The sequence below is a fragment of the Bidens hawaiensis genome, unplaced genomic scaffold (assembly GCF_021521415.1).
Source record: "Bidens hawaiensis isolate Kalapana, Puna unplaced genomic scaffold, B.hawaiensis_p1.1 tig00000512_1, whole genome shotgun sequence".
Taxonomy (NCBI): Eukaryota; Viridiplantae; Streptophyta; class Magnoliopsida; order Asterales; family Asteraceae; genus Bidens; species Bidens hawaiensis.
The window spans coordinates 3,776,119-3,796,703 of NW_027491033.1; the positions used below are offsets into that span (position 1 = coordinate 3,776,119).

Consider the following 20,585-nt stretch of genomic DNA (forward strand, 5'->3'; position numbering starts at 1 on the left):
ATATATGTAAATTTTTTATTATATAAATTTTACACATATGTAAACTTGTATTTTATTTATGTAATAAAAAATGTATATATAAAATATGTTAAAACTAGTCTCAAACAATGTAAATATATGAAAAAAATTAAAAAAATGTTTGGTTTTTATGAGTTCCTAGAAGTTTTTAACTTTTTTGGAGTTTTTAAATGATATTAACCCAAGTAAGTTATATTTAAAAAAAAGTTAAATTTACGTTGACCGACTTTTTAAATAGGTGTAACAAACGTTTACATTACAACGTGAATAGTTTGAAAGTGAAGCTCAGGCTCTGACTCATTTATTTAATAAACTTTTAAACCTAAATCAACATGTGTTTCTCCCATTTGCTTTTGATACATATGGTTTTCTGGCGCCGGAGGTTGTGAATTTTCTGAGCAGGGTTTAGCGTGTCGTGCATGGTACTTGTTCGGCTCCTAAGTCCCTAAGTTTCGTTTTTAGTATGATTGGTTTTGCTATTCAAAAGGAGGTGGCAGCGCAACTTGTTGTCTGTTTGTCTGCCACTTTATTATAATTGTTTTGAGTTTAATGAGATATGAAGTATAATATTATCAAATAATCCGTTATCGTATATTACATACGTGACACCATGAACCCTTGATTTCAAAAACACGCTAACCCTAATTGATCAGTTAACCTTGAAATTGATCCAATTAATAATCAATTTGAAGCTTCCCCAATTGATCAATTTTGAGTTTGAGTGACGAGTCATAACCTTGAAAGTATCACGTGTTAAGCCCTAACCTTGAACGTTTTAGGTTTGGAATTTGGCTTGAACGTTTTTCTGTTTTTAACCTTGAGTACGTTAAGCGATTATTGTAGGTTACAAGGAAAGAAATAAAAAAATACAAAGAATTTTTGTGTCATGTAATGATGTGAATAATAATTTATATAATTTGAAAGAAAATGAGGTGTGGAAATGAGTTTGTTAACCGTGGCTGAAGCTGTACTCGAGTCCTCCTCCTCCTCCTCCTGTGTTAGCAACCCAAGGGTGTACGACGAGATCACCGATTTTGAAGTGAACTTGGTATTATTAGGTCAATCCTATGGAAGCTGCTGCAGCAGTATCATCATCTTCATCTTCTGTAACTCCTCCTCAATGGAACATCGATAGACCTTTCCTCACCGGCCATTTCCACCAGGTACCTATATACATATACATATACATATGCTTACTTACTTAGGTTCAATTGAATTGAATTTATCAATCAAAACTAATCCAGGAAGAAAAAGGTTTGGCCGAATCAAAGGCAAATTCCGTCGTCGTCGACATTTGGTACACATTTACACTTTCATTATTTCATTTTTATTTAAGGAAATTAATTAATTCATTGTTTTTACATCTTGTTTATGCAGTTTGGAATCTGATAAGCCTATTGGTTGCTACAATGCTTCACTCCAGGTTTACACTCACTTAACTTGTAGTTAGTTTCTTTTTATTATTTATTTATTTTATGCCATTACACTTCCCAAACCCTACACTAGTCTCTCTCTCTCTATATATATTCACTAATCCTTGGACTTGCAATCTCTCAAGGTTCCGCGTAAATCCTTGTGTCTCGTGTTTGCTGGTTTGATTTTGTGACTGTTTGCATAACTGAGATCATCCTAACAGTAGTAGTATTAAACCTGTAAATTTAGATATTTTTCGTTACTTGCTCTAATATGTTAAAATATCCATCTTCTTTATCCTTTTCCTTGTAAATCAATATGTGTTGTATACATAAGAAATCAAGTAGGTTTTGTAGAAATTAACTAACTTATAGGCCTATAAATTCTTGTTGTTCAGAGTAGTGTACATTTGGAACATATATTTGCAGTGTAACAATCGACCTCATGATAGAAAGCTTACGATTTACACGATTACAGTTTTTCTTAGTATCTATAATGTGCGTTTTTCTTTTCTTTTCTGTTGGTACAAAGTAGATAGGTTATGTGATACTATTTGTGGATTGAAAGACATTTTTGAGTAGTATCCACCGAGGTTGACTTGTTTCTTTTTCATTTTGGCACAAGCACTCACCTACTTCATGCAAAATGTCAAACTAGAAATTAGAAAATGATTAAACTCTTATTGTGTCTTGTAATTTCCAATCATCAAGTACCTCATTCTTGGAGGAATTATCTTCACAAGGTTGTACAATAGAGAGTGTGATGCGATTATAGGAGAGTTTGGTGATTAATATGATGACAGTGACTATGATGAGCATATATAAATGCAATTGACTAATGAGTTTGATACATGCCTGCCTGCATGCAGGAACTGATTGTAATTGATGATATTCTATCTGCTTTAACTGGTATTGACGGCCGATATATTTCCATCAAAAAAGTTGACAGTGAGGAATCTTATAGTTTCCATGTTGCTGGATCTATGGATTTGGCACTTCAGGCAAGAATCTTCACATATGTGAAACACACACACACACGAGTTTATGTATAATGCATACGTTGTATATTCATGAAGTTGTTTGGTTTTGAAAATTAAAATATGGGTAACAAATGCAGGAATCAGCAAAGCGAATATTCCCTTTATGCAAGAGCTATTTGCTTATAAACGAGTTTGTTGAGTCAAGATCCCAGTTCAAATCTGGATTGGTTAATCATGCCTTTGCTGCTGCACTTAGAGCCCTCCTACTAGTGAGCTCTAGATTTTTATTAGTTTTGTGCAGTTACAATATTAAAGGGGCAATTCCCTACAAACTTGGAAACTATCATAATATATGCCCATGCAAAACTGAAAAATATCATTTATGCCCTTACAAAGTGGTTAAAAACTTAAAATATCAAATATACTCAATTCATTAAAAATAATTCAATAAATGACCATTTTACCCTAATTTATTTAATACTTTAATTTTTCTTGGATGCCCATTCTTAACTTCAAAAGTTTTTTATTTACCCATTTTAGGTTAAAATTTTTTTACCCATTTTTAACTTAGTTATTTATTTATTTTTATTTTACCCATAAACAATAGTTTTCTCAAAATAATTATAGATTGCCTATTGTTTGGTAATCATGTGTTTGTAGCTTGTTCGATTATCTGTTTCAAGTTAAATTATCTGATTTGAACAAACATATGCGATTGTTCGATACTATATTCGAGAGAACAAAAGAGGAGGGATGACGATTCGGTTCGCTTACATATCGTCGACGTTGATTAAAATCCAAATAAATCCAAATGAATCCAAATAATAATAGGGTTAAACAAATATAAGTAAAAATTCCTTAAAGATGGGTATATATGATATTTTTAGTTATGGTTAAGTATACATGATAATTTTCAGGTTTGTAAGGGTATATATATGAAATTAATCCTGGTTTATTTTTTATAACTACTGTGGAATTTCTTGCTGCATATTAAGACGTTTAGTCCCTACTTTTTCAGGATTATCAGGCTATGGTGGCACAACTTGAACATCAATTTAGACTAGGAAGGTTTTCAATACAAGGATTATGGTTCTATTGTCAGGTACTTTAAAGTAAAAATTGTGCAAGTTATATTCTTGTTTTTCATTTTCATGATTAATATTTAATAGGTTTTGTTATGTTTTAAGCCAATGATGGGATCAATGCAAGCATTGTCAATTGTTATAAAGAAAGCTTCAGCGTGTAATTTTGTTGGTTCAGCAGTCCTTAACCTTCTACAGAGTCAGGTAAAATTTTCAACTTTTAACTTATTTTCACCTTTTTTAATTTATTTGATGTTTTAAATATATAAACAGGCCAAATTAATGGCTGGCAACTACTTGGTGAGATCATTGTTGGAGAAGATGATAGACTCCGCAAATTCTGCTTATCTTGGCATACTAGAAAGGTCACCCCCCCCTTCTTTCGTCAATTTGAACATCTAAGTTCTATAATTAGTATATTGTAAGATGTGCAGGTGGGTGTATGAAGGAGTGATTGATGATCCTCATGATGAATTTTTCATTGCTGAGAACAAGTCTTTAAAAAAAGTAGGATCCTGCTCACTGATGTAAAAAGTAGTTATAAATGTATCAGTTTGTGTTTTTAACATAGAGTAATTTATACAGGAGTCTCTCACACAAGATTATGATGCTATGTATTGGAGGCAAAGATACAGTCTCAAAGATGATATTCCTTCATTTCTTGCAAATTCAGCTGAAACCATTTTAACAACTGGGAAATATTTAAATGTCATGAGAGAATGTGGTCACACTGTTCAGGTTATTATCTATCACTAGTATTTGTGCCTGCGCGATGCAGTGTGTTTGAGTATTTTATTAACTATAGTCTATTTACAGAAGTTTTTAACATAAACATGTGGAAAACTTGACTTTGAAAATGTATATAACAAAATATTCATGTTGAAACGTCATTAATTAGAATGGTGAAAAGGATAAACAGCGTCAATTTGCAAAAAAAAAAAAATGTGTGAACCGTGACACAGTTTTGATGACGTGTACGTTTGTGCTTTGAGCACTTGTACATTATCATTAACAACTTTGTTTTGAACAAAATTTATACTGACATAGTTAAAAATAAGCACATCGCAAAGGCATGCTCAGAACTTTATAAAACATCGTATTCTAATAAGAGAAAAAAAGTTACTGGTTCACATGGTATAACAAGATTGGTTAACAAAAAGAATAAAATGAAAGTAAAACACTACAGGGTCTAAATGTTATCTTTAGAGGGGGACTTTGTAACTTGGAAAAACCCATACTAAAAGCACTTGTACCAACTAACAAGTACTTTAAGCACTTGTAAGTAGTTAAAACTGTTTTTCATTCACAATCAAATTTTGCCTTTTTTAAAACCTTGTAAATCATTACAATTTGTAAACTCGATCTATTATAAAACTAAAAGAATTTCTGCAATGATATTTGAATTGCCAATTCTTTTAAAACTGGACAAAAAGTGTCTTGGGCCCACACAATTTTAATGGGCCCGTTTCAACATGTAGAAAAAGAACGCATTTTTACCTGAACTTGTGTTTGTTTCTATAGGTCCCTGCATTGGAGAATTCAAAATTGATCAGCTTTGGGTCCAATGATCACTATCTTGAATGCATCAAATCTGCCTATGATTTTGCTAGTGGGGAATTACTAAAGCTCATGAAGGATAAAGTGCGTTTATTTTATTTCAAATATTATTCTCGAATGTGATTCATTTACTCACTTTACTTATGAGCTATAATTGTTTTGTTGATAGTATGACCTCATTGGAAAGCTACGTTCTATTAAACATTATCTTCTTCTCGATCAGGTATGCACTTAGCAACTAAACCCTTTTATAACACAGGCGGTTTCATATATACTCCTACAAACTTGGAAAATATCATATATATCCATGCAAAAGTAAAGGTATCATATAAGCCCTTACAAAGTAGTTAAAATATAATATATACCCAATTCATTAATAACAGTTTATTAAATGGCCATTTTACCCTTATTTTCTAAAACCTCAAATTTCATATATGCCCATTTTTAGCGTCATAATTTTGTATTCATTCATTTTTAGCTTAATATTTTTGACTCAATATTAAGTTGGTTTTTTCGTCACACGACTATCTGGTTCGAGTCAGATTGTTTATTAGTTCGATTATCGTGTGGTTATTATGCCTGTTCGATCGTCTGATTTGAACATACATATTCGATTGTTCGATTGTTTTCCGTCAAGAGAACATGAGAGGGAGACAACGGTTCGCGTCACTTTTTTATTGTCTATGATTAAAATCCAAATAAAAAATAAGGTTTAAACAAATATAATGAAAATGGGTAGAATGGTCATTATTTAAAGTCTTTAAGATTGAGTATACATGGTATTTTTTAGTTTTGGTTGGGTGTATATGAAATTATTCAAGTTTGCTAGGGTATATATGAAATTAATCTTTAATAATATGATTGTTTGTCTTTTTTGGTTATGATTAACTAGTTTTCGGTTGATTTGACTTACAGGGTGATTTCTTGGTTCACTTTATGGATATTGCCCGTGATGAACTTGCTAAAACACCAAATGAAATCTCTGTTGAGAAGCTTCAGGTATTTATTATCCACTTTTGAAGGTGAATCTCATATGGTTAATCTCATCATGTATATACTTATTGATTTATGTAAACGAAGCCGGGAAAACTGGACAGTTTTGACTTTTGAGTGAGGGTCAAAACAGGTTGTTTTAAATGGTATTAATTTTGTACGTGTTATTTTAAAAAAGTATTAATTTGTCCGGGCCAAATTAGGTTCGGGTTAGTACGGGTCGTTTTAAAAATGTATCAATTTGGTTCGGGTGAAAACGGGTTATGAAAAGGCGTCAATTTGGTTGGGTCAAAAAAGGTTATTTCTAAAAAAGTATCAGTTTGGTTCGGTCAAAACAGTTAGGGTTAACACAAGTCATTTTACAAATGTATCAATTTGTTTCGGGTTAAAACAGGTCAGTTTAAAAAAGTATTTATTTGGTTTGGGTCAAAAGTCAAAACAGGTTCGGGTTAATAGGGGTTTTAAGCAATGAGTTCGAGTCAAAACAGGTCGTTTCATAAATGTGTCAATTTGGTCCAGTCAAAACAGGCTTTTTAATAAATAAATATCAATTTGTTCGGGTCAAAATGGGTCATTTTAAAAAAGTCTCACTTTGGTTCGTGCCAAAACTGGTTCGGGTTAATATGGGTTGTTTTAAGAATACATCACTTTGGTTTGGGTCAAAACGGGTTAGGACTTAGGGTCAATACGTGTTTCAAGGAAAATGAGTTCGGGTCAAATTGGGCCATTTAAAATTGTATCAATTTTGTTCAGGTCACAACGAGTCGTTTTAAAAAGTACCAATTTGATTAAGGTCAAAACGGGTTTTAGCCAAAAATGGAGCTGGGTCGAAATGAGGTGTTTTTAGAAAAAAGTACCCAAATAGGTTCACTTACTATACTTTTTAACCCGCTGACTAATATTAGATGGCCCAAATGAACCCATACACAATTTATTCTTGCCCAAATCAACCCATGCTTTGTAGAACCGGCCATCATTGCCATATATAATATAAACTTATATATAGTGGTGTTTTTCTATATAAATAACATTAAGAAATATAATACATCTAGACTGATTATTATTAATATTTGTGTTTAATTTTCAGTCTCTTTTGGACATTGCACTGCGTTCAACAGCAGCTGCAGCAGATCCTTTGCATGAAGATGTCACATGTTCAATGGTTAGTAACATTTTGTACAGAATATAAAAATTGATAAAGCATTTAGTTAATAACATGTTATGTTTTATTATTATTACATTTTGGTTTCAGGACACGTGTTCTTTACTGAAGAGATTAAGCACTCTCAAAGATCTTCAATCAGGTGACACCATTGCAGAAACCGAAGAGCCCGTTAGCATTACTGGTGTCGAAACGTTTTCTGTTAATTACAAGGTAAATGTCTTTAATTTTCTAAATATTATATTATATTATTATAACATGTTTCTTTATGCATGTATATGTTTAATTTTCTTTCTGTTGCAGGCTCAATGGCCATTATCACTTGTGATATCAAAAAAAGCGTTGACAAAATACCAGCTGATATTTCGGTTTTTGTTTCACTGCAAACACGTGCACCGACAACTTTGTGCAGCATGGCAAGTACATCAAGTATGTGATTATATTATAAATATAGCTGCCATTAATATACATTCAAAAATCATTTTTCAGTGATTGTAAGTTATGCTTTTATTGTTGTAGGGTGCACGCGCACGTGATATGCATGGAACTGCAATCTCTACATCTTCAATATTGTGTCGTAACATGCTTAAGTTTATAAACAGTCTTTTGCATTATCTAACATTTGAGGTAATCAAACTTCTTGCTTATGATCTTTCACATTTCTTAAAAGATTTTACTTGTTTCATAATAATTTTAGGTGTGTCAATCGTGTTGAGATTCTTCAACCCTAACCCAACCCATATATATATTCATGTCGGGTCGGGTCGTGTCGTGTCAACCCATTTAAATTTGTGTCGTGTTCGGGTCATGTATCGGGTCAACCCATTTTACGTTTGTTTACGTAAAATTTAAAAAATTAATAACTCTTATTCATATAAAACATTTTAGTAATTTGTGATATATCTAATTGTATTTATGTATTTATTTCTCATTCTTAACTAACAAACTTGATTTTCATATTTACAAATTAGCACAAGACAAGAACAAACGAATGTTAATAATTAGAGAATAGACATTTAGTAGTTAGTACTAATAAAATAATAATGTTGGAAGTGAAGAGTAGATAAAAGTAGTTTAAAAAGAAACTAGCTGTACTTTTAAAAGTGAATAGATATATGAAAAATTAAAAATCAAAGTATTTAACTTTAGAATTTAGCTACTCTAATCTCTAAATTTAAAATATTAACTTCTCTAAAATTCTTAACGGGCTAACAGGTCAACCCACTTTTTAACGGGTCGGGTTCGGGTTGACCTGTTTAAGAAAACGGGCCGTGTCAGCCGAACCAAAACCTGTATTTTTTCGTGTCGGGTTATGGTCGTGTCAGGAATTTCCGCCCCTAAATAATTTCAAGAAATATAATGGGTGTGGGTAGTCTTATCTCTAAGGCTATGTGTAGTGGGCGTGGGCTCGGGCGAATTGTGGGCGCGAAGGGGCGAGAACACCGCCCCCCTAGGCGATATGTGGGCGAATTGGGGCGGGGGCGGGGTTCTTTTATCGCCTGGAAGAGATGAAGATTATTATTATTATTATTATTATTATATTATATATTATTATTATATTACTATTGTATATATATGTATATGTATATGTATATATATTGTGTGTGTGATATATATATATGTATATGTGTTGTGTGTGTGTATATATATATGTATTTGTATATGTATATATGTTGTGTGTGTGATATATATATATATATATGTATATGTATATGTATATATGTTGTGTGTGTATATATGTATATGCAAAATGAATCCTAGAAACAACCCGAACCAACCGAACCACCCATTCCCTCCTTTCGGTCAACACCATGATTCGCAAAACCAACCGAACGTGAACTTACAATGGAACCCGATGAACCTAAACCAACCGAGCTATCCGTTTCAATTTCCCGACCCGAACCTAAACATGTACGCCAACCGAGCTATATGTTTTTTTATATTTTTAGTTATGTATTTTTTTTGTATTTCTTTTTAATTTTAATGCATATTTATTTAATTATTTGAAGAAATTGGTTTTTATTTGATTAGTTTAATTATAAATAGAAAATAATAAAAAAATGTACTGTGGGCCCAATTTGTAGCCCCTACACCATTACACCCCAAAAACAAATTCTCACCCCATGCTGACTGGGCGCCACGTGTCACAATTTGCCCCCATTTGTAGCCCCTCCACTACACATAGCCTAATTGGTAGCTAAAATGAAAATGGGCCAAATGTTGCCTCAAGTGTATTTAAAATGCATAAACACCCCATTATGTCATTTTATTCAACGATTTATGTTATTTTTTAAGAATTTATCAGTTTTGGTCAAAAACTGTTTCAGGTCAACCTGGAATGACCCATACATGCAAAAAACTATCCTTTTCGACCTGTTACGCAACCCGGCTGTTTGCTCCCTCTACTCGGGGAGTGCATGAAACCAAAAATACGATTTAATACCGAATAAACCAAAATTGAAACAAAAACTGATGGTTTGGTTTTATGTTTTTATAAAGACCGAACTTTTGGTTGGGTTTCAGTTTCGCGTCTAATTAATGAAAAAACCGAACTTACAGATCTTCATTTTTATTTTGAATTTTAAGTAATTTATGCTAATTTAATATGTAGAGTAGCCCAAATATTTTAGGCCAAATTTATAATAATTAAGCAGTTATTAACTAACAAAAAAAATTAGGCCGAAGTTCATTATTTTTGGTTAGTTTTGTTTTCCGCCCAAATGACAAAATCGAAACCGAACTGAACCAAAGCTGAATGATTTTCAAAAACTCAAATACGGAAATTTTGGTTTCAGCCCAAAACCGACCCATGCATACCGCTAACTCTGTTATCACCCCCTCCAGTTTTGTTATTGTTGGTAGTTTTTCTATTTATGAATTTCTTGGACATTATTAATAAATAGTAGTTTTGTACCTTCTTTTTTAGGTTCTTGAACCAAATTGGCATGTTATGCATAATAAACTTGAGAATTCAAAGAGCATAGATGAGGTATGTGTTGAATACTTGAATTTTGTATATGATTAATCATTAATCATTTAATGTATTTCCATTTTCTAAGTTGTATATATTTCTTGGTTTTATATTCTCAGTTCTCTTATTTTTCCCACTTAAATTTCTAATGACCTAAATTAAATTTAATCTGACCAAATCTTTGTATGAAAATAGGTAATCCAATATCATGACTTTTTCATTGAGAAGTGTCTCAAGGAATGCTCGCTTCTTTCACCAATCCTCCTCAAGGTTGCCATGATTCCTTATTCAAATTTAAAACTCTAAAAAAGTAAAGAGAAAATTGCACAATTGGTCTCTGTTGACCATATTGCAAGTTTGGTCTTTCAGGCTCTAAAAATTTCAAATTTAGTCCAACCATTTGTGAGAGGGTTGCACGTTTTGTCAACGCCTGACCACCGTTAATCTCAGTTTTTAACGAGAAATTGATTTCATTTTCATGTGCCACTCATTTGAGGGTAATTGTGTCTTCTAAATTTGGAAAAGACACAATTATCCTCACTTTAATGACACATGACATCACTTTTTTGTTAAAATCTAACTGGTTATAAAGGTGGGTACTAAGCGTGCAACCCCTCACAAATGCTTGGACTAAAATTGAAAATTTTAAAAGTCAGGGACCAGTATGGTTAATCACATGGACCATTTGTGCAGATTATTCAAGAAGAATAAAATATGATTTGACACGTGTTATGTGCAGAAATTAGAGAAACTAAAACTTGTATGCCTTCAATATGCGTCTGCGGCTCAGTGGCTAATGAATTCAATTGAAGTTCCAGAAGATGACAGTCCTTCATTTGAAAGTTGCAAGACTTTATTGAAACTGAGGAAGCCTTCTAAAAAGCCTAATTCACCCACCCAAGAGTCTTCAGTCATTCAATGTGTCCTGTAAACATCCTCCTCACTATTTCAACCTCTATTTATTTACTTGTTTATCTTAGGTATATAGTCCATGTGGTTTATCATTCGGGTAATCAGGTACTGGTAAAATTCAACATGCCCAGTGAAAAATAAATAGCATATCTGGTGTCTAACCTTAAAAAGTTGCATCTTTTGAGATCTGTAGTTATCATTTTGTAACATTTTTGGGGTCTGTTGCTAATCTTTTTAAAAAAAGCTGTTAAAATATTTTATCCTTTGGTGTTGGGCTCATGAAACAATATAGTGTTTTAATTGAGTTGAGTAATTTTGCAGGAAATTTGAAAGGGAGTTTACTAGTGAGCTTCAGAGTTTACGGCCAATTTTGAGCAGTAGGGCCCAGGCAGAGCCATATTTGACTCATCTTGCACAGTTGATTCTTGGTGTTGGTATGGATCAACAGATGTAGATTCATTGCATGTGTGCATGCATATTCCTGTGTTACATACATGTCTGTTTTGGAACTATGGCGTGTTCACCAATGTTCTTATTATGTCTAACGGTTGTTTTCAGTTCTCATCCTTGTAATCTGTATTCTTTCAACGCAACACGTTTTAAGTTTACTTAAGTTTGTTGTGTGACCGCCCACATTATTGTTATTTTTCTATTGTATTTCGTATGTGAAAATCTCTGATATTGCTTAATTTCTGATTAAATATGATTTGAAGAATGCTAAAACAACAAAAAAAACAAAAGGAATTATATTTAACTTTCGATCGATTAGCATACTTCGAATGTTTCACTGTAGTCATCTGACCTCAATATAATAATTATTCCTATTGAACTATTCTGGAGCTTCTGTACCCGTTTCCTTGAATTTTCTTATTTAGAAACTTGACTATGAGTGGCTTTATAACATCTCATTGTCATCTGAATGTGCAATGTCTTGTTACTGAATCTATAAAACTCATGCAGTGAGAGCCATAATCAACTGTATAATCAACTTGATCTGAGCCTCTTCTTATCTGTTTTAAGGGTTTTTAAAAAAATTGGTTGAAAATCCTTTCACTAACCAATTGAATCAAGCAGATCTGAAATATCACCTTTAGTTTCACTATCCTGATACATATTGTTGGTATCAAACTTAAAATGTTTAGAAGCGAAATGTTTTAGACATATCATATATATCTGCCACGTCGACAATGCTACTGCAAAATATAGCAATGTTCAATAGACGATCAATGTCCAGCAGACTTTGATACCAATTGTTGGTCCCAGGGAACTGACATGGCAAGTTTGGCTCACATGTGTGAACCGTTAAATGGTGAACCCAAGTCATTTTTTTTTTCAGCTAGCCGTTGGGGGTGGGGGGGGGGGATCGGATTAAAAATTAAATCTGATCCCATATATTTTTATGTAAAACAAGACCTCAACGACTACGATCTCCCTCATCACGATCACCGGTTGTCTATCGACAAATTAAACGCGATTGCAGATGAGGAACCACAGGTGAAGTCCCCGGAGATCGATTCAAAGAGTCAACGAAGAGATTGGTAATGCCCTTAAGTCATTTCTGCAATCCTTTTGTGTCATTATTTAATTTGTTTGCTATGTTTTAAACTTATTTAAAGAGTTAATCTCATATTCATATAATACCTTACAATATAACATGAATAATTCAACAAACATAAACATATATAAACATACATATTGATTGTAATCGCGAGACAATCGGAGATTATGCTTAACCAGTGGTTTATAACAACCAACCACTTCCAAATAAAAATTCTGGTTTCCCCAAACCTTTGAATCATCATTCTATATCTTAAATAAAACTAAAGCCAAATCCTAATTTTGATGTAAAAACCATTCCCAGAATGGTTGAATCCAGAGCAATATCAATTAATTGTATGAATGTATATTTCATGTAATCATTTATTAGCTGAAATATATATATTGCTCTGGATTTGTCCGTTCTAATCATTTCGAACCAACATTTCTGTTCTGTTCAAACAATCATTCATTAGATTGTATATAAACTCCAAACAATTCTCTTCCGAATTGTCTTCCAAGTGATTATATTAAGGCTCTACATTAATGGATCATAATCCTTCCCCATTGAAGAAATCATCAGAACCACACGAACAACACGATGTCATCGTCAAGATTGATGGTAATGACAAGGATAAGGAACCCGAGAACGATCCCACCCTTACTCACCAAGGATTCAGTTTCTCGAACATGGCTTCTGATAGTCCAGTTAGAGGTGTAATTGATAATAATATGGCTTCTGATTCAAAACAGTCTTTTGAAAATGATGATGGTAAGGAATCCTCTTCCAAGGATGACGAAAACTATGAAGATGAACACCGGTTACTCAATCAACAACGTCAAAGATGAGTTCCAAGTAATTTAAGCAGACGAGTTCCTAGTAACTTAAGCTATGTTCCGGATAATGAAGCCTCCGGAGAGGTCTTGAAATGCACTTCCTTTCAAAGGAGATCAAGTTTGGTAAGAACTAAAACTCAACAATCAAGATTGAGTGATCCTCCGGAGGTTCCAAATTCGAGCCCATACCATAGACCTGGGGCTTACACGCCTCCTCAGGGTGGGATGGCGCGTGGCTCCGGGCGGCTGGAAAACGACGATGAGGACGAATCTTTGTTTGATGATGATAACCCTGGTGATTTGAAGAACAATAAGATTGATTGCATGACTATTATTCAATGGATAAGTCTTATTTTAATCCTAACATCTTTGGCTTGCACTATGAGATTTCCAAATTGGAAACAACGATCTTTTCGGGGTTTGTTCATGTGGCAATGGGAGCTTTTGATCCTGGTTTTGATATGTGGGAGGTTGGTTTCCGGTTGGTGCGTCAGGATCGCGGTGTTCTTCATCGAAAGGAACTTCCTTTTGAGGAAAAGACTTTTGTACTTTGTATATGGAGTTAGAACACCGGTCCAGAATTGTATATGGTTATGTTGGGTTTTGATTGCTTGGAATTCTATATTTAATGAAACAGTTGAAGCCCTTCATATCCCACTTTTGGAGGTGATCAACAAGTTCATGGTTTGCATGTTAATTGCAACCACATTGTGATTGATCAAGACTCTAATAGTTAAAGTTCTTGCATCATCATTTCATGTGAACAAGTTCTTTGATCGGATCCAAGATGCATTGTTTAACCAATATGTAATCGAGACGTTATCCGGGCCGCCATTGGTGGAGATTCATAATAATCAATTGGTAGAGATTCATAATCATCAAATGTTAGAGAAGAGTTTGTCTAAAGTTTCAGAAATGGGTGGTCATTCGTTTAAAGGAAGGGGTAGTGCGCGAATCGCAAGTGGAAGGGTGCATAGGAATTTGGGGTGTTCGAAGAAACACGACGGGAAAGATCAAGGGATAACGATTGATCATTTGCATAGGTTGAATCATGAGAATGTTTCGGCGTGGAATATGAAGAGGTTGATGAAGATTATTCGCCACGGATCACTGACAACTTTGGATGAGCACTTGCAAGGTACATACTATGATGAACCTGGGACGGAAATCCGAAGTGAGATTGAAGCGAAACGTGCTGCGAGGAGCATATTCATGAATGTTGTAAGACGCCGATCCAAGTAAGTTCCTTAACATATTCTTACAAGAACATGCTTAGAAATAAAGTATGGAAATTGAATTTTGTTTTTCATTTTCAGGTTCATCTATATGGATGATTTAATGAGGTTTTTGAGAGAGGATGAAGCTGTGAAAACCATGTCTTTGATAGTAGCATCACCCGATGACGAAAGAATAGGGAAGCATGCCTTGAAGAATTGGGTGGTAAGATAACAAAACCTTAAGAACAAGTAAAATATTTGTGAAACTATTACTAATTTAGAAGGATATGTCACTAAGTTTAATTTGATTATTACAGGTTAGTGTTTTCCGAGAACGAAAAGCACTAGCTTTGACACTAAACGATACAAAAACCGCGGTCAACAAACTACATCGGATGGTGAATGTGTTAGTTGCACTCGTCATAATAGCCATTTGCCTTGTGATCCTAAACATCGCGACTACAAAAGTTCTAGTCCTTATTAGCTCTCAATTTGTTGTGGTGGCGTTTATATTCGGGAATACTTGCAAGACCATATTCGAGTCCATCATCTTCTTGTTTGTGATTCACCCTTTTGATGTCGGGGATCGTTGTGAGATTGATGGAGTTCAGGTATCTACATTTGGAGAAATGAATATTAAACTATATGATTACAAACTATATTATTACAGTATTAGCTTAAATCTCCAATAATAAACTAATTTTAAGACTGTGTATATATTTTACATATTAACTCTTGAATATTTAACTTCCATTACAGATGATTGTTGAAGAGATGAATATCATGAACACGATTTTTCTTCGAGGGGACAATCAAAAAATTTATTTTCCTAATAGTAGTACTCTTGCGACAAGGTCTATTGGCAACTATTATCGTAGTCCAGATACGACAGATACAATTGACTTTTTAATTCATGTCAACACTCCAACAGACAAGCTCGCTCTTATTAAACAACGAATCCTCAGGTATGAATTCACATTTTACCTTATAAAAAATTAGTTAGACGGATGGTTAAGTTTATAAAACAGCTAACATTCAAAACGGGTTGTGCCACATTATTTTTTTTTCTAACGAGATGATTTTTATTAATAACTTATGCAGTACATATTAAAATTCCAATTTATTTTTTTAACGGCAAACATACCCTATATATTACTAGTAAAATCCATCTATTGCCCAGTTAGTGGGACTCGAAACCCGTACTAATTTAATGGAAATAAACACTTGATGCCACTAGGCCAAGAAGCCTTGAGCAACTATAATTTAAATATCTTGTGTATTTGGCCGGTCGAACTAATTATATTATCAATGCTAAGTAGCTTTGTTGAGAGCAATAAGGATCACTGGTACCCGGGTCCCATCGTGCTACCAATGGACATGTATGATCTAAATACACAAAAGTTATCGGTTTGGGTGCAACACAAAATGAACCATCAAGATATAACCGAAAGATTAACGAGGAGAGGCAAGGTTATTGAGGAGATGAATCGAATATTTAAAGAACTAGACATCGATTACCGAACGTATCCACTTGATATCAACATCCGGTGCATGCCTATGCCTGTAACTCCCGCTCGTGTTCCTTCCACATGGGGTGGTCCTAACTAACTGAGTTAGCAAACGGGAACCATAGACCTACATCGCCAATAGCATGCAACATGTGCTCATGCATTCGATCAAGTACTCATGAGGTCGAGGATGTAACGCATGCATTCCACTCGTAAAACAAGTTTTGACATCAATGCCCGGCCCCAATATCACGTTCCACAAAGACATGAGAAAGGAAGGGAGGCTTTGAGGATTTGCAGATGATCAGGTTGAGGTTTATATAAGTAAGATGAAATGGTAATTAATTGTGCCTTCATGGACTTAGTGTAGATCACTTGTTTACCAACTCTTTGATCAATTGTTTTTACCTTCTCGTACGTATTGCAATCTCTCTAAAAAATGTGATTTAAGACCTAAACATTCCATTTGCATTTTAATTAGTGTGGTTATCATATACTAAAATAGACCAAACAATATTTAGCATAGTGGTATCAAGGTGTTTGATAAGGCTTAAGAGATCAAATCCCATGGATGACGAAATTAGAAAAATCAACACCTAAACAAACTAAATTATACTTTGTTCACAAGTTTCCATTTCCTATATACACCCTATTGTATATATCAGTCCATTACACATATTTCTCCCTATTTTTCTTCTCATATTGCTTTGCTTTTGGGTCACATCATCATGAGGTAAGTTAACGTCTACGGTTTACCTCAAACATAAACATACTATAATTGGCATTAGATATTTAGATATTGTTTTATTCTTCCATCAAATCTCTCAAAATAAATGGAAAAAGGGTATTTGGGACACATGCCAAAGTACTAGTGCTTCTTCGATCACCACTTAATTAATATGCAAACCCAATGGCTAAACTGATTTCATACTAGGTTGAAGCCGAATGAATACACAAACCAAATACACTTTCACTAACTCCAATTCCATTCGGTTTGACCAAACCGAAATTACAACCCAAAGTCTGGTGTTGAAATGATAGTAGTGTTGTGGAGCTAACCGACACCGGATGAACAAGGACGAAGCTTTATGGCGGCCTAGGGTTTTTCCCACCCCCTTTTTTCCACCTCAATAGTGTAAATTTAACCGCTTTCATAAAAAATTGAGTCTGCCCCTTGTTTATAAAAAAAATTCATGCGTATTAAGCCTCCACTCCACGTTTTCGTTCAAGTTTTGTCATTCCCAAAGATATTAACTAAAAATATAAAGGGCAAACAAATACCATAAAAAAATTGTTATCGCCAAAGTTGTTAAATTTATTTTTGACAAAATAGCAAAACAGGTCCTTTATGTTTGCACGTTTTTTCATTATACGTCATTTGGCAAACTTAATGACACAAGACATCCTTTATATTTTGAAACTCTATTACGTTTTGTCCTTTAACCCTAACCCAGTTAAGTTTTTTCGTTAAATCTGGTCATGTGCTCTCTCTCTCTCTCTCTCCTTCAACCATTTCTTCTTCCACCTCTGGTCACCACCCACCCCAACACCACCGCCGGAAATGTGGCCGGCCACCACCGCCACACAACCCAAAACTGTAGCCCTAACCGCTGCATCACAACCTCCATCATCAGCCACCAACCAACACCTTACTTTCTACAGTCGGTATCCACCTATAACCAGCCTCGAATCACAACCTCAGCCATTACATCATGATGTGCGCTTGTGGCTTGTATAAATATGATAGATTGAATATTTAGCTTTTGCACAAGATCGTGTTTTAAATCTATAAAAGTGATTTCTACAAAGACTAAACACACACAAAATAGGCAAGTGTACCTATCGTATATGTAGAATAGTATTGGTAAGAACCAAGTATCGATCCGTGGACACAAATGTTTCTATTAATGAATCGTTGTTTTACTTTAATCGGAGGTTTTAATCATTTTGGGGTTAATTTTCTTCAAACTTCATATAAAATATAAATACTTATATATATAATATATAGGTGACCAAGAAGAGAGATTCTAAACGAGTTGTTCAATTATGTGAAGGTTACCATCTAATATCTAGAATCCACTCCATTGTTCCTTGATGATTAATTGTTAAACATGTGATAGACTTGTCATCATAATATATGATAGAATTATGATCCTCATTTTTGAGTGAACACATTCTATGACATAATGAATAATAGCATGCATATTTTCAAGTCCATCCTATGCTTAATAGCATGCTACCCCGAGAATGTCAATTTAAGTAGACAAGCAATTGGTAAAGTAGAATGATTAGAATTGACTTCGATTTCTCAAATACCAATCCTAACAACTTCGAGTGGTTGTAGTTAACTCACACAACCTCCCCTTGGTTGATTTATGTAGGTTATAATTACACATTCCGTTAACATGTGATTTCTTTAACTAGCATGATATCCTAAGCAAAGTCATTTTCGGATTACCAAGACTTAGAGAAATACATCATAACTTATATATCATCATTTCTAAGTGCAATATAAGGATCCATATTTCGATAATGTATCAAAGTATTTCTATCTTTCAAGAACATGAATCGATCATGAACGATTGCCAATATAATTGACAATCACCAACTTTGAATTAGTATTTTAAGATGGTGAAATATTTCTCATCAAAAGATAATTGTAAGGTAACCATGTACTTTACCAAACTAAACCACATGTTTTATATAATCATCAAGTAAAACAAAGCTTCTTCATAGATTTTAGATGGTAAATGGAGTTTAGCTCATAATGAGCACAATGATAAACTTAAGATGAATGATGATAACAAATACATGATTAAACTTGGAATGATCTAACCAAATGTTAATGAATCTTCCTTCTTAATGATGGTGATGATGGTTGATGGTGGTGATCTCCAAGCCTTCAAACTCTTCACTAAACCTTCTATGTGAGTGTTAGTGTGTGTTTTTATAAGTGAAAACCAGATAGAACTCTTTTCAAGGCACACCAAATGAGTTCAACATGAGCCACTATTTATAGGCAATCTGGAGAGTGAGGCACGACCCCGTGATTGATGAGCACGCCCCCGTGCATCTTTATGACATGTGCCAGATTTGTTTTGTTTTTTCTGTGACGTGGCCACGGCCCCGTGGTTGGTAGGCACGGCCCCGTGGTTTTTAGTGACATATGCTAATTCTTTTTGTCGTTTCTGGAAGGTAGGCACGGCCCCGTGCTTCCAAAAGCACGACCCCGTGTCCAGCTGTAGATTTTTTGTCTTTTCTGAAAAGTGACCAGAAGCACGGCCCCGTGCTTCCAAAAGCATAGCCCCGTGTTTTCAAAAAGCACAACCCTGTGTTTTCAAAAGCACAGCCCCATGTTTCCTGAAGCACAGCCCTATGTTTTGCTGTTTTCTTTGGTTTTTTATTCGGTTTTTCATTCGTTTCTTCGTTTGAGGCTTGGATTCACCTGAAAATATATTTTAACATGATAAGTAGTTATTTTAACAATATTATAGATAGAAGTTGCAGTTTTTAGAGATTATTTGATGCTAAAAAGATGTATATTTTTGTATACATCACATCACAACCTCATATGAACCCAGCCAACGAATCAAAGCGAAGGTTAGTATTTTCTCATCGATTTCCGCCACCAAGTGTTTGTTTCTACCATTTAATTGAATCTAACGAAACCCTAGAACTTGAATTAGAGATTGAAATGTTTTAATATGTATTACCCTAAATTTGAATCGAAACCCTAGGCCGCTTCTACTCGCTACAATATTTAGACGACGTTGTTGTGACGGTGGCGTGGTCAACCAGCGGTGATGGTGGTGGTCAGGTGGCCGGATTTAATGGTCGTCAGAGATGGATTTTTTTAGGGGACGGATTGAGGGCTTGTGGTGGTGATGACGACATGTGTTGGTGGTGATAAGCGGTTGTGGTATTGATGTTGGGGTAGGTGGTAGAGGTGGTGGCCGGAGGAGTGGTGGTTAACATGAAGAAGAAATGGAGTTGAGAATGAAGATTGGTGGGATGAGAGAGAGAAAGAGAGATGAGTATTTTTTTCAAAAAGCCAAATCTTTAGTCTAATTACACAAACATTCTTTAAAGAGGTAAAATGACCACACTGCCCTCATGTGCAAAGCACATGCCCATATCTAACGAAAAAATTAACTTAGTTAGTACCAAAGGACGTAACGTGAACATAATTTGAAAATGAAATACGTCTTTCATCATTAAGTTTGCCAAAGAACGTCTAATGAAAACACGTGCAAACATAAATGAGTTGTTTTGCCATTTTGTCTTTATTTTTTCATTCATTCTTAAAATTAAATCAGAAAGTATAGTATGTTCGGTTTTCATAGTATTTGACCGCGAATATAAATGTATAATCAGTGGTGTGGATAAACATTTATAATCTG

General features: G+C 34.2%; 1 protein-coding gene and 1 pseudogene across 1 annotated transcript; both read left to right on the plus strand.

Annotated features, from left to right (window-relative positions):
* The first annotated feature begins 1,063 nt into the window (after positions 1-1,063).
* LOC143634385 (gamma-tubulin complex component 2-like) lies at positions 1,064-11,541 on the plus strand. The gene is made up of 21 exons (XM_077102485.1): positions 1,064-1,181; positions 1,263-1,315; positions 1,396-1,441; positions 2,300-2,431; positions 2,548-2,679; positions 3,429-3,512; positions 3,598-3,696; positions 3,766-3,857; positions 3,927-3,999; positions 4,078-4,230; positions 5,014-5,133; positions 5,219-5,272; positions 5,965-6,048; positions 7,130-7,204; positions 7,295-7,417; positions 7,508-7,633; positions 7,724-7,831; positions 10,131-10,193; positions 10,371-10,445; positions 10,915-11,102; positions 11,409-11,541. Exons 1-21 carry the CDS (start codon positions 1,086-1,088, stop codon positions 11,539-11,541), a joined length of 2,109 nt encoding a protein of 702 aa, XP_076958600.1. The 5' UTR covers positions 1,064-1,085.
* Positions 11,542-13,169: 1,628 nt separating this feature from the next.
* On the plus strand, positions 13,170-16,285 carry LOC143633037 (mechanosensitive ion channel protein 6-like; annotated as a pseudogene).
* Positions 16,286-20,585: the final 4,300 nt, after the last annotated feature.

Coding starts and splice junctions, on each gene's coding strand:
- LOC143634385 (XM_077102485.1), top strand. CDS start 1,086: ATGGAAGCTGCTGCAGCAGTATCATCATCTTCATCTTCTGTAACTCCT. Junction 2,432..2,547: donor CTATGGATTTGGCACTTCAG/GCAAGAATCTTC, acceptor TAACAAATGCAG/GAATCAGCAAAGCGAATATT. Junction 7,418..7,507: donor CGTTTTCTGTTAATTACAAG/GTAAATGTCTTT, acceptor TTTCTGTTGCAG/GCTCAATGGCCATTATCACT.